General features: G+C 47.9%; 2 protein-coding genes and 1 long non-coding RNA gene across 6 annotated transcripts in view; 2 read left to right on the plus strand and 1 right to left on the minus strand.

The window, feature by feature from the left end:
* LOC310837499 (uncharacterized protein) overlaps positions 1–14,120 on the minus strand; it is a 152,836-nt gene that overhangs the window by 107,150 nt on the left and 31,566 nt on the right. The window lies entirely within an intron of this gene.
* Positions 1–14,120, plus strand: part of LOC310838314 — a 113,285-nt gene that overhangs the window by 50,169 nt on the left and 48,996 nt on the right. The window lies entirely within an intron of this gene.
* Positions 2,674–14,120, plus strand: part of LOC310837618 (uncharacterized protein) — a 100,801-nt gene continuing 89,354 nt past the window's right edge. The window contains exons 1-3 of one of the 4 annotated variants that reach the window (XM_083724503.1): positions 2,674–3,296; positions 4,400–4,553; positions 7,205–9,761. In XM_083724503.1, coding sequence (XP_083580629.1) covers positions 7,282–8,856 — 1,575 coding nt within the window. In that variant the 5' untranslated portion in view covers positions 2,674–3,296; positions 4,400–4,553; positions 7,205–7,281 and the 3' untranslated portion in view covers positions 8,857–9,761. Of the gene's footprint in view, positions 3,297–4,399; positions 4,554–6,422; positions 6,780–6,803; positions 9,762–14,120 lie in introns of those variants that run through there. The other 3 variants (XM_083724504.1, XM_083724505.1, XR_014560591.1) reach the window with 3 other exon arrangements.

The raw sequence follows: 14,120 nt of genomic DNA on the forward strand, positions 1-14,120 counted from the left end.
AAAACAGAAGTGTTATTTACATCATAGTAAAGGTAAAGGGACCCCTGACCATTAGGTCCAGTCGTGACCGACTCTGGGGTTGCGGCGCTCATCTCGCTTTATTGGCCAAGGGAGCTGGCGTACAGCTTCCAGGTCATGTGGCTAGCATGACTAAGCCGCTTCTGGCGAACCAGAGCAGTGCACGGAAACACCGTTTACCCTCCCGCCAGAGTGGTACCTCTTTATCTACTTGAACTTTGACGGGCTTTCAAACTGCTAGGTTGGCAGGAGCAGGGACCGAGCAACAGGAGCTCACCCCGTCGTGTGGATTCGAACCGCCGACCTTCTGATCGGCAAGTCCTAGGCTGTGTGGTTTAACCCACAGCGCCACCCGTGTCCCTTATTTACATCATATGTCATTGTAAAAGTTTTCAAAAATATTCCTCTTTTGAAGCAAAGACAACAAAGGATCTGGTGGGCCTTTAAAGGCCAATAAATGTATTAGTGCCTAAGGTTTTGTGGGTTGCAGGCTGAGGATATGGACTCTGGACGAGGAAAGCTCTCACCACCATTATCCTGTGAGTCTCCTTGTAGATTTTGTGTAGTTCTTCTGGAATTTATATCACAATATGAGCCGGAAAGCTGCCTTGCTCCGTCCGTCTGAAGGCGGAGATAAGCACCACACGCCATAGTCGAATTCAGCTGGACTTAAGTGCCCAGGGGTCCTGTACCTTTTACCTGTATATAAACCCTGAATGCATTTCTATAGCATCCTTCACCCCTATTTCTGGGTTGCTGTACATCATCGTCAGCTTCGATCAGCCACACAGCGGAAATAAGAGCTAAAACCGGAAGCCTGAGAGAGGGAACCTCTCCTCTCCAGGTGGACCAATGGTTTCATTTGGTATAATGCAGCGTCCTGCGTCTCTGAGGCAACAGCTGACCTGAACCATGGAGGGGGTGGGGGAAGTGGACCCCCCTTTCCAGGGACCCCTCTGTCGAAGAACTTGGAGGAGTAGCAGATTCCTCGCCAGGAGGGAGAAGCCAAGTGCAATAAACTAAAATCTGCCCTTATTCCCTTATGGGGGACACAAGAGCCCTTCTAGAGTCCTTTGTAGGTTCTCCATCGGTCAGAGAGAATAACAGAGGGAAACCAGGATGGAGACGACTCTCCAAAAGGTCACGTCTCTCTCTCTGTCTCCCCACTGCCAATGTCCCACTGGGGGAAATGGAGGGACGTGTTGCAGGGGAGTCAGACCTGCCGGTCTTTCCCTGGGAAGCAGAACTGGCGCCGCTGCCTGACCTGCATTGCAGGATCCGGGTGCGAGTCAGGAGGGGGGCTTGCCCTCATAGCGGGGAGCTGAATGGGGGGGGCAACTGCTCTGCCACTGAGTTGCACCGCTCCCCCCCCCATTAGCAAAGCTCAAGTTCAAACACCAGCCCCTATTTTAAAAAGGCCCCCATAATGACGACACTGGACTACCCTTTAGGGTTGTCGCACATCAAAGTGCAATTAAATGGGTACCGCTGTGGTGGGAAGGTAAACGGCGTTTACGTGTGCTGCTCTGGTTCGCCAGAAGCGGCTTAGTCCTGCTGGCCACATGACCTGGAAGCTGTATGCCGGCTCCCTCGGCCAATAAAGCGAGATGAGCGCCGCAACCCCAGAGTCGGCCACGACTGGACCTAACGGTCAGGGGTCCCTTTACCTTTAACAAATAGACAAAGGAACAGATTCAACTTCAAAAGACCAGATTGATGGACTGCTAACTAGCTTTCTTTAGCATAACACTTGATATATTCTCCAGCAGAGACATTTAAGCAAACACAATTATACAGCTGTGAATATAGCTGGTTATGTTATATAAAAACAGGATCAATAATAATTTCTAACCCCACAATGGGAAGTCGCCAAGATAAATTAATAGATTTTGATGTAAATTGTATTTCCCCTTCTCCTTCCTCATGGCTGGACTTGAGACAACGCAGCAGCAGCAGCAGCGTTGGAAACAGAATCTAGCCTGGGTCTTATGGGGGTTCGAGGGAGAGGATGAAGCTGCCAGGAAGGAAGATGGGGGGGGGCAGCTGATTTTCAGGGATCCCTTTCTCCGAAGCTTCATAAGATCCCTGGGCAGGAGGGAGAAGCTCAGGCAGCCCCTCCAGAGACGGGGACCTCCCTCTCCCTCTGCCCCTCTGGCAATGCCGGGCTACGCGGTAGTCTCGTAATCTGGTGAACCGGGTTCGCTTCCCCGCTCCTCCACATGCAGCTGCTGGGTGACCTTGGGCCAGTCACACTTCTCTGAAGTCTCTCAGCCCCACTCTACCTCACAGAGTGTTTGTTGTGGGGGAGGAAGGGAAAGGAGAATGTTAGCCGCTTTGAGACTCCTTAAAGGGTGTGAAAGGCGGGATATCAAATCCAAACTCTTCTTCTTCTTCTTCTTCTTCCCCCAGGGATGATGCTTCCCATTCCTCCCTCAGTCCCCCAACTTCCTCTGCCCCCTTCCTCCCCACAGGCTCTCCTGCGCCCAGAGACCCCCTTGGCCCGGCTGCCCCCTCGCCAGGCAGGGAGAGGGTGGGGTCCCCTTCCCCCATGAGAGGAATGCAATGGGGTTGTGAGGGGGGAGAGATAGACCCCTTTCTGCTCCCCTCACAAGAGGGTCCCCGTTGTGTCTCTGAGGGACAAGAGAGGAGGATCTTCACTTTAAGTTACTGTTCCAGGCCCCAAACCCGTGTCAGGATGCCAGAGATTATCACTCAGGCAGAGGGGCTGCTGAATACCTGGCCTCCCGCTTTGGGCATCATGGCCGCCCCCGCCCATGGCCCAAGCTCCCCCCCTTGGTCGCCACTTCCTTCCCAAACAGAACAGTTTGTGGTGTCGGGGCGTCATGCGGGGCTTTGAGGAGACACTGCGTATGTGAATGAAGGGGGGGACACTGCCTGCTGCAGGGAGGGGCAACCCCCCCAATCATTCTAAAAAATTCTGTAACATCGGCAAAGGATTAAAAGAGATGAAGGGGGGGCATGTCCCCTTCCTGCCCCGGAGGGCTTTTTCCCAGGTGGGGGGGGGGTCTCCTTCCCTGCCGCCTCCGGGAATCGAACCCGGGACTTTCTCAGGAGAGAATCCGGAAAACGGAGCTGGTTTGGAAGGAGGAGAATTTGTGTCTTCGGGGAGGGAGGGGCCACTCATTCCTTCCCCCCCCCGGTCAGTGAGCTCCGCTTCCTAGAGAGGCAGGGGGGAGGGGGCCAAGGGGGGAGGGGAGGGGCCTGATCCACCTTCCCGGAAGAGGAGCAGCTCTGCGGAGGAGGAGGAGGGAAAAGAGGTGCGAAATATATCTATATCATCGGGGGGGGGGGGAGAAGGAGGCGCTTTTCCTCCCCCTGAATCTGCAAACAGGGCAGCTGGGAAGGGGGGGGCAGGATTTGGGGCGGGGGGTGAAAGGAAAGTGGGTGATTCCTCCCCTCCCCCTCCCTTCTGGGGATCCGGCGAGCGGGGGAGGGGCTTGTTTAGGAGAAAAGAGCCCCTCCCCCCGAGGGGGCGCCTCCTTGGAGACCCCCAGCCCTTTGTCTTGCGGGGAAGGAAATGGGAATAGCAAAGCGAGCAAGGGAGGGGGGAGAAGAGATGCTCGGCCCCCCCGGGAAGGAAATGGGAGCCCCCCCCCCGGGCTGGGACTTGAACCCAGGCCCCAGTTCCGGCAGGCAAGGCTTGGTGGGTCACCTTTGGGGGGAGAGTGGGGAGTCCATGGAAGGGTTAATGGGGGCGAGAGAGGCCTGGATGGAGGACCCCCCCCCCCCGTCTCCCTCCTGGGATGGGGAGAGATTTGGCAGGAAGGCTGAGCCGGTCGGGGGGGCTCTGGGGAAAGGGGACCCTGGGGGGGGGGCGGAGGGAGGAAGGGAAGCATCCCTGGGGAGGGATCGAAGCCATCTTGGAGAAAGAGAGAGGGACTGGGGGCCGCCTGCCTTGACTTCTCCCTCCTGCCCAGGAATCTGCCAGGACTAGACCAGGGAGAGATCCCTGAGCAGGAGCCCCGATCCAGCCACCCTCTCCTCCCCTGAAGCTCCGTCCTTGCCCTGCCTCAGGTCCCAGATCAGGAGCTGCAGGGGGCGCTGGGGGGCTGTTAGAGCGAGTCCAAGCATGGGGGGAAAGAGGAAAGGGAGGAAGCCCACATTATTATCCCCCCCCCTTTGAGGCTTCTCTCTGGGCAACTCCAGTCTCCCCCACATGCCTGTGTTTCTGTGCAGAAGCATCTAAAGGGCTCCCACCCAGAGACACCTGGGCCCAACTCCTTCTCACCTGGTTTCCATTATTCCCACTATATCAGATCTCTCAAATCTGTGGGATTTAAGGGATGGGGAAGATTGTTATGGAAATGGGTGGATTCCCGTGTCCCCACCTCAAGAGCCTGCCTTATTATTAGTAGTACAGTGGTACCTCAGGTTACATACGCTTCAGGTTACAGACTCCGCTAACCCAGGATGAGAACAGAAATTGTGGTCCAGCAGCGCAGCAGCAGCAGGAGGCCCCATTATATTAAGAACACTTTCTTAACCACCGGAAGGAATTGAGTACTTAACCCGAGGTACCACTGTACTGCAGTTTCAGTTATTGTTATTGTTATTTATTTATTTATTTAATCTATTAGTTGCTTTCTCTTGCCCAGGGCAGCCCAAAGTGACTTACAACCAGTTGTTGTTGTTGTTGTTATTGTTATGTTCCACGGTGACGCTCCAAGGCCTTCTTTGTCGTGTTTCCTGTATTTTGGGGAAAGAGAAAAGGCTGTTCTCAGGGACTTCTCCACCATGAGGGAAACTGAGGCAGCCCCCTCAGGCAGGAGATGCAGGGAGGGGCAAGGAGGGGACGGAGCTGAGTCCCATTTGGCCAGCCCTGATTTAACCCTCTATCCTCTCATCCAGTAGAAGGTGCTGTCCCATTGCCAGTGTCCTAGACACAATGCAGCCGCCTTGGGAAGTCAGTGGTGCAGGATGATTTGGGAATGTGTGCAGTTGGTTGGACTGTATCAGGAAGATGTTGGAGATCATGGAGGAAGGAGGAAATGAAATACAGATACAGTGGTGCCTCGCAAGACGAAATTAATCCGTTCCGTGAGGCTCTTCGTATAGCAGTTTTTTCGTCTTGCGAAGCAAGCCCATTGACAGCTTAGCGAATTAGCGGCTTGGGGAAAGGGGGGGAGGGGGGAAAACCCACAGGAACTCGCAAAACATTTCGTCTTGCGAAGCAAGCCCATAGGGAAATTTGTTTTGGGAAGCGCCTCCAAAACGGAAAACCTTTCGTCTAGCGGGTTTTCCATCTTGCGAGGCATTTGTCTTGCGGGGCACCACTGTATTCAGCGTTTTCAGGGGAGGGGGAAGAAGGGGAAAGTTTGTCCCACCAGGTAAGACCCCCATCCTCCCTGGCCATGGGCCATCCTTGCTTGGGCTGGTGGTACTTTGAGTTCAACCACATCTGGAGGGCCAGAGGTGCCTCAATTCAGTATAGACGGTTCCTCTAGGGCTCAGTGTTACTTGGGAGTTGGTGAAATTCGATCTTAAGGGTTCTTGAGACATTTCTGAGGGATTGTGATCCAGACCCTAACACTATAAATCCAAGTTGTCCCCACTGAGCAGTTTATCAACCCTGCTGGCCGCTGGGGAAGACCTTCTGAAGGAAATGGTTTGTCCCCAAAGTTAATTCCTTCCTTTCTCCGCTGCTGCTGCCCACACTAAAGGAATGTCTGGATGAAATCCCAGGGATGCTTGGCTCCTATTACAAAGAGATCCAGCTGATATTCTAGAAAAAAGTGTGGCTAAGATTCTGAGTCACAATCGTGGCTGAGAAATACAGCCAGGGAATATGAAACTGATTTGAAGATTGATTTCTTCTTTACACATTATTATTGTTATTATTATTATATTACATTCAGGTGGACACACCACTGGTTTCATCTTCTTTCTATTCTTTCCCACAATTAGTGTTATTCACCTTTAATACTCACCTTTTTCAGTGTCACACAGATTTTTATCTTGTGATCTTCATATGAAGAGAGGTATACAAATTTAATAGGGACGCAGGTGGCGCTGTGGGTTAAAGCCTCAGCGCCTAGGACTTGCCGATCGAAAGGTCGGCGGTTCGAATCCCTGCGGCGGGGTGCGCTCCCGCTGCTCGGTCCCAGCGCCTGCCAACCTAGCAGTTCGAAAGCACCTCTGGGTGCAAGTAGATAAATAGGGACCGCTTACCAGCGGGAAGGTAAACGGCGTTTCCGTGTGCGGCTCTGGCTTGCCAGAGCAGCGATGTCACGCTGGCCACGTGACCCGGAAGTGTCTCCGGACAGCGCTGGCCCCTGGCCTCTTGAGTGAGATGGGCGCACAACCCCAGAGTCTGTCAAGACTGGCCCGTATGGGCAGGGGTACCTTTACCTTTACCTTATACAAATTTAATAAATAATTCCCAGTTGGAGCAGAGCTAGAATATCCAGAAGCCCTAGGCCACCCACGGCAAAGGAGGAAGAACAGTGAGAGAGGCCTGGACAGGGAATCTCCACTAAGATAAGCCAGTGTCAGGAGGCAGGTGCGAGACCTGGCGGCATATAATTATTATAAATCATAATTGGGGTAGGTGTCTCAATCTGGCCTTCCCAGCAGTCAGGCTCCAGCTGCTTTCCTTCTGCATCTCCAGCTCTCTCCATTCAATAATGCAAGGCTGAGAGATGGCGGTCCAACCCCAAGAACATTCTCCAACTGAGCACTCCTTCAACCGACCACAAGCACCAAGCCTTGTCACTAGACTTATATATGGGTCTCCCAAAATGGTCACTATGCACCTCCTGAGGGACTGTGCAGGTGATTAATAAAAATCTAGAGGTCGAAGGGGACAGAATGTGGCCCAAGGGGTGGAGGATTACAGTGCAGAGGATGAAGAACTTCATGATGAATTTAGGATCCTGATTAATATTGGCCAGGTTCATGGAACATAGAGCAGCTCCCTTTCCTGTGAGAAACCACTTTTTATAAAACGTAAACCCCACAGTTCAACCGTATTCTAAGATAATGCTGCTTCATTAATGCTTGATTAAGGGTTAGGAAAGGCTGATGATGCACTACCATTATTTAACATTATTTCATCTGTCTTTCCTAAAAACTTGGAACATATGGAGGACAGGAAAGAATGTACGAGACGTCAAAATAAGAGCAGGTGCTAATTGATGTGTGTAATATTCCTTTGTTCTCTTCCTAGGTTTCCTTTCCCCCCGCTCCTCCCTGTTGAAAGAAGACAATGGAGAAGGCAGTCAAAATTCTGGAGGGCCATGTCCAATGGGAATAACGAAGAAACCATATAAATTCATGGAATGTGGAAAGAGAGAGGAGAAACAATTTGAAAGTATGGAGTGTGGGAAGAGCTTCACTGACAGTGGAACACTTGGAAAACATCAACGGACTCACACAGGAGAGAAACCATTTAAATGCACGGAGTGTGGAAAAAGCTTTGGTTGGAGTTCAAACCTTCGTATACATAAACACACTCACACGGGGGAGAAACCATATAAATGTAAGGAGTGTGGAAAGAGCTTCAGACAGATTGGACACCTTAGAAACCATCAACGAACCCACACAGGGGAAAAACCTTATAAATGTATGGAGTGTGGAAAGAGCTTCACTGATAGTGGATCATTTAGAAAACATCAACAGACACACACGGGTGAGAAACCATTCAAATGCATGGAATGTGTAAAGAGCTTCAGTCAGAGTAGACACCTTAGAATCCATCAACGGATTCACACAGGGGAGAAACCATTTAAATGTTTGGAGTGTGGAAAGAGCTTCACTGATAGTGGAACGTTTAGAAGACATCAACGGACTCACACAGGGGAGAAACCATTTGAATGTATGCTGTGTGATAAGAGCTTCACTGAGAGTAGAACACTTCAAATCCATCATCGAACTCACACAGGGGAAAAACCATATAAATGTATGGATTGTGGAAAGAGATTCAGTCACAGTGACTCACTAAGAAAACATCAACGGACTCACACAGGGGAGAAACCATTTAAATGCATGGAGTGTGGAAAGAGCTTTATTGATGGTACAGCACTTAGTATCCATCATCAAACTCACACAGGGGAAAAACCATTTGAATGTATGGATTGTGGAAAAAGCTTCACTTGTAGTGGAACACTTAGAATACATCAACGGACTCACACAGGGGAGAAACCATTTGAATGTATGGAATGTGGAAAGAGCCTTATTGATGGTACAGCACTTAGAATCCATCAACGGACTCACACAGGGGAGAAACCATTTGAATGTATGGAATGTGGAAAGAGCTTCACTTCTAATGTAGCAGTAAGAAAACATCAATGGACTCACTCAAGGGAAAAACCATTAAAATGCATGGAATGTGGAAAGAGTTTTATTGAGAGTAGAGACCTGAGAAGCCATTATCGAACTCACACTGGGGAGAAACCATTTAAATGCACCGAGTGCGGAAAGAGCTTCAATCGCAGTGGAACACTTAGAAAACATAAATGGACTCACACAGGGGAGAAACCATTTAAATGCATGGAATGTGGAAAGAGCTTTAGTGATGGTACAGCACTTAGTAACCATCATCAAACTCACACAGGGGAGAAACCATTTGAATGTATGATATGTGGAAAAAGCTTCACTTGTAGTGGAACACTTAGAATCCATCAACAGACTCACACAGGGGAAAAACTATTTGAATGTATGGAATGTGGAAAGAGCTTTATTGATGGTACAGCACTTAGAATCCATCAACGGACTCACACAGGGGAAAAACCATTTAAATGTAAGGAGTGTGGAAAGGGCTTCACCAATGCTGGAAATGTTAGAAGACATCAACGGACTCACACAGGAAAAATCATTTAAATATTTGGGGAGTTGAAAGAGTTTCTTTCAGAGTGGAACCCTAATTTCACACACAGGAAACTTAGACGACATCAACAGACTCACTCGGGGACAAACAAATAAATGTATGGAGTGTGGAAAGAGCGTCAATAGAAGTGGAAACCTTAGCAAACACCAGCGAACTCAAAAAGGGAAAACCACTTACGTATATGGAGCGTACATAGAGCTTCCGTCCTGATGTTCTTAGAAACCATCAATGGACTCGCACAGAGGAAAAGCTTTAAGAGTTGAAACCCTACAATCCACAAACTGAAAAATCTTAAATGGTTTGAATGGAAGGGGTGTGGGAAGTGTTTCAATTGCTTTATATTTAGATAATTTTATTAATACAGTGGTACCTCGGGTTACATACGCTTCAGGTTACAGACTCTGCTAACCCAGAAATAGTGCTTCAGGTTAAGAACTTTGCTTCAGCATGAGAACAGAAACGGTGCTCCGGTGGCGGAGCAGCCGCAGGAGGCCCCATTAGCTAAAGTGGTGCTTAAGGTTAAGAACTGTTTCAGGTTAAGAACGGACCTCTGCAACGAATTAAGTACTTAACCTGAGGCACCACTGTATATAATTTTATTTACAAATTGCGTTCAAAAATGGAAGCATTCACTTCTGGGTTCTTGGCGTTTGAAAGCCCCAAACGTTCAACTTCCGAAGCGTTCTACAACCGAGATTCCACTGAGAATCCAGCAATAGTGTGTTGTCTAACGATATCCATTTTTTTAACCAACACAAAGAGGCTGCCTCGTAGTAGAAAATCTAGCAGTGCAAAGCCACCTCTATTTTTAGTATCTATCAAAATTTTATACTTTATTCTTGGTGTTTTCCCCCTGCCAGAGTAATCATGAAATATCTCTTTGCCATTTGTTAAAGAAGCTTGTATTATTTATTATTGGTATCATTTAGAATAAAAACAGGTAAAACATTTCTCTTTATGGTTGAAATCCTTCGTAAAAGTGATAGTTTCATCCTGCCCCATATTTCCAAATGTTTTTAACATCTTTTGATACTTTAACGTAATTGGAATATGTTGTAATTCAGTGTTTTTCAAATAAACCCTTATTTAGTCTCCATCTATACAATGAATTCTTTTCAACCCTCATAATCATCCATTTTGAGTTTTGATCTGATATAGTTCTTGGCTGGATCTCTACAGTTTTTAATCCTGTAGGTAGTTCCATCAATATCTAGATCATGTTTCTTTTTCCCGCAGAATCCTTTGAATCAGAAGAACATGTTTACTCTTGTTCTAATGGGGGTCTGAATCTCCAAGCATCTGGGTTGGCAAACTAAGGCCTGTGGGCCGGATCAGGCGCAATTGCCTTCTAGATCCGGCCTGCGGACGGTCCGGGAATCACCGCATGGATTGCCAACGCAACCGTTCTTTCCCTCTCCCTCCCCCGGCGGCGCTTTTCTCCTCAGGGACGAGCAATCTTGTCCCACAACGGGTGCCATCAACGGGGGGGGGGGGTCAGCTCACCCGCCTGCCTGCCTCAGAAGGGTGGCGCTGGGAAGGGGGTGTGACGCTGGATGCCGGCTGCTGCTGAGTTTTCCTCCTGCTCCTCCTCCCTTTCCCTCAGTCCGCCCTTCCTTCCTTTTCTGCGCACGTTCTCCATGCCACTTCCTCACGCGCTTTCTTCGTCACCCCCTCCCTCCTTCATTCCTCCCATGGCATTCTTTTTTTCCCCCAAAATTTTTATTAGATTTTCACATTTTTTAAAGACACACACAAAAAACAAAAAAACAAAAACAAATCATGTATAATTTCATATCCTTACTTTCCTAACCCTCTTTCCCTGACTTCCCCCCACCCCCTCCCATACATCCCAGTTTCCATAGTTAGTTCAGCAAGTTCTTATCCCTCCTTTCAATTTATTCTGGTTGTATTTAAACTTGATTCTTTTTATTAGGCCAAATTTTACTTATCCCATTTTCTTATATACATTAAATCCTTTTTCTAAGATCGGCCTTGGTTCTAATACCATAAATTTCCCCTTTTTTACATTAAAATATAAATCAGCATAACCAAACACAAAAATCATAAATTTTCCAAATTCATCTCTCCCCCTCCCTCCCTACCCCAGTTTTCGTCCCTTCCCTGATAAATGTCCACCCATACAGTTCCTAGCCCGGATTCCTGACATCCGAGGCCTTTAAGTCTCTGTCAGTCTCTCTCTGTCTGTTTTGTTGGTAGTCCTCTTTGTTGGTCCTCAAGTCTCGAGGGAAATCTGTCCCAGCCACATCACCTTCTCTTACGCCCAAAATAGTTGCAAGTACTTGCTGCCAAAGTTCTGTCAAAAATCTCCCATGCTCCAACTCAGAAAAGAAGAGGAAGTCCCAGTCAAATTTCTTTGCTCTTTCAAATTCCAATATTCCATAATATCCAGAGACTTCCTCCTTAACTTTTCTCGTCTTTCTCTTCTTTCCCAATTTTGTAATCCAAAGACCTTCTTCTTCATTTCCTGACAACATAGGCTTCAGCTTGATATTTAGTCTGTACTTTCTCCCCTCCTTCTTCTTTTTCCACCAGTTCCAAAGATGTCTCTTCTGATTCAGCTGCAGATTCCTTTGTCTCATCAGCAGGATTGGTTGTTTTAGAAATCAAGGTCGTAAGTTGTTTGCTCATAGCCATACTCTGATCTTGTAAAATTCCCACGAGAAAGAAAGCTCTTTCTATTTCTGCCACTAATTTTCCTTCTGCAGCCATTGTAATGTCCCCAGTCCCCTCTAGGGGGATTCCAGTTACTCGATAGTTCTTTTCCAACAGTCTGTTACTTTGTTATTTATTTTTACTTTGTTTCCAACCACTTCTAGTTAAATGTAACATCTTTAGTCCAGAGAGATATAAAATAATACAGTTCTTAACTTTATCCACCCGTTTGACAGCTCCTTTGACAGCTGTCAAACTCTTTGTTCTTTTTCGCTAGATTCACGCGCAGGACGCTCCCGGGTCCGGGGGGGGGGGGGTTACACAAGGGTTTCCAAAGTTCCTTTCTTCTCTCCAGCACAAAAAACTTATTCTGTCAAATTCATGGAATATCTCTTATCAAACACCAAAAACTCAGTCTTTTCGACCTTAGTTCTCCGCTCCTTGCTTTAGATTGTATGTATGTAGGGGGGTGCGGACTTCCCTTTAGCACATCCCCCCGGTCGTTCCAGATTAAAGATATAAATTTTTAAAGTCCCAATTTCCTTCTACTCACGAGGTATTTGTTTCAAGTCCAGATTTCAGGAAAGAAAGTTGACGCTCTCCGGCCATGGCTTGCGGCTTCACTCCACTGAAGTAGCAGTCTACTCCCAGCACCACGCCGCTCCCCGTACCCTCTCTGTAGCCTTTAAAAAGGCTCTTCGTTTGTCGGAGAGGGCGCTTAAGGTGCCCACTGAGTCACCAAGTCCACAGGCATCTGCACCTGTGGTTTCTGAGGGTCCCCGCGTCGCCGGCGCAGCAAGACCCATCTTCAGCTGAGCCGATTCCCTCCGGAGCTCGGAGGGAATCCGCCATTAACCGATCGCGTCAACCCGGAAGGTCATTCCTCCCATGGCATTCAGGCGGTTTGTTGCAGCGGCCGCAGCTACCGCTTGCGGGTTGGGAAGCAGCAGCAGTTGGTGGGTAAATGCTCTGGCAATGCCCCCGTTCCCCTGCCTCCGTCCGTGGCTCCGCCGGGGCTTCTGCTTCTGTCTTCACCGGCCAATGCAGCCTCCAACCTGCCCTGGCACCTGGCTGGAAAAGCCCAACTGGGGCTACTGGGACGACAACTGGGACAGGTAAAGCCAAACATCTTCAGGCCTCTTTGTGGGCGGGCCAAAATTGCTCATTTCCCCCCAAAATATAGTCCGGCCCCCAACAAGGTCTGAGGGACAGTGGACTGGCCCCCTGCTGAAAAAGTTTGCTGACCCCTGATCTAGTAGATCCATTGTTGTAACCATATCAAAAAAGTATTTGGTATTTTCCCTTCTTCTGAGATACTTTCCCTCAGTGTTCTGTCATAGTCCAGTGATACTACTCCATTAAATTCACCCATATTAATTATATTTCTGTCAATTCAGTTCAAAATCCTTTATTAGGCATAGCACACCACACATTAACAAACAAACAACATATACAAACTGTATAAAATACGGGTACAGCAAACACAATTTATCCTAGTCCTATTCTTAACTCCCAGAAATTAATCCATGTACATGAATAACATAATACTATATAATATAAAATAATAATACAACACAGCAACATCACCTACTGAAGCAAGTGAACGTGAGCAGGTACTTACTGGGTGCAAAATAAGGATCAGGCAGACTCGGCAAATGGAGAAAATGAAGGTGAAGTTTATTGCCAGGCAATAAGGACCCAGTTTGGAATCTCTTCCAAAAGGAACTGGTACCCCGATTGACAGAAATCCAGAGGTCTTTATACCTGAGTAGATCACAGCAAATCATAGATCATGAGACAACCATGAGACAGTCACGATATTGTCAGCAAAAGAATAGCCAATTAGCAAGCTTCTTGCCATGCTTCCAGCACCTGGTCAAACACCGAGTTCAAGTTCTGCTTTCCGATGCTTGCAGTGACGCTCTGTCTAACCTCTCCCCTAGTTATGACAGGACAGGGGGTTTGGAGATTTTGTGGTTTTGCTCTTCCTGTTCTTGTGGACTAATTTAGCCTGTATCTGAAGGGATTTTGTACCAGAATCTCTGATTCACGTCTTCCCCTTGTCCAGGGTACACAGATGTTGTAGGGGAAAGGTCGGCTCTTAATTTTTGCTGTTTCAAGCAGTATGCAGTTAGCTAAGGCACAGCTTCCCTTTGATTCAAAATGGATTATAAAATACTGTAAGCCTTGATTATGTGTGAGCATATATGAATATATTGATTTCTGATAACTGGTTATATGAATATCATAGGGGTAGCCCATCTTCCTTGCCTCACTACCATTAAAAACCACTAAGTCTCGTTATCATGGCCCATTCTTTCTTCATGGACAGCTCTTACAAATTCGGCCGCTATTAAAGTAATTTGATCATCGCTGTCCGCCAGCATGTCCTGAACAGTTGGTTGAGTAAAAATCTGTTTATTGAATTTTAGGGCCTCATATAATTGTATTCTGGCATAACTGCCAAATTCACAGGAGAAGAATATATGTTCTAGAGTATTGAGTTCCTTTTTACTGCATTTGCAGAGACGCTCAGATTCTGGGATAGCCAAATATCTTCCTCTCACTACCACTGAGGGAAACA

Source organism: Podarcis gaigeae, assembly GCF_964106915.1.
Source record: "Podarcis gaigeae genome assembly, chromosome: 2".
NCBI classification, from domain to species: Eukaryota; Metazoa; Chordata; class Lepidosauria; order Squamata; family Lacertidae; genus Podarcis; species Podarcis gaigeae.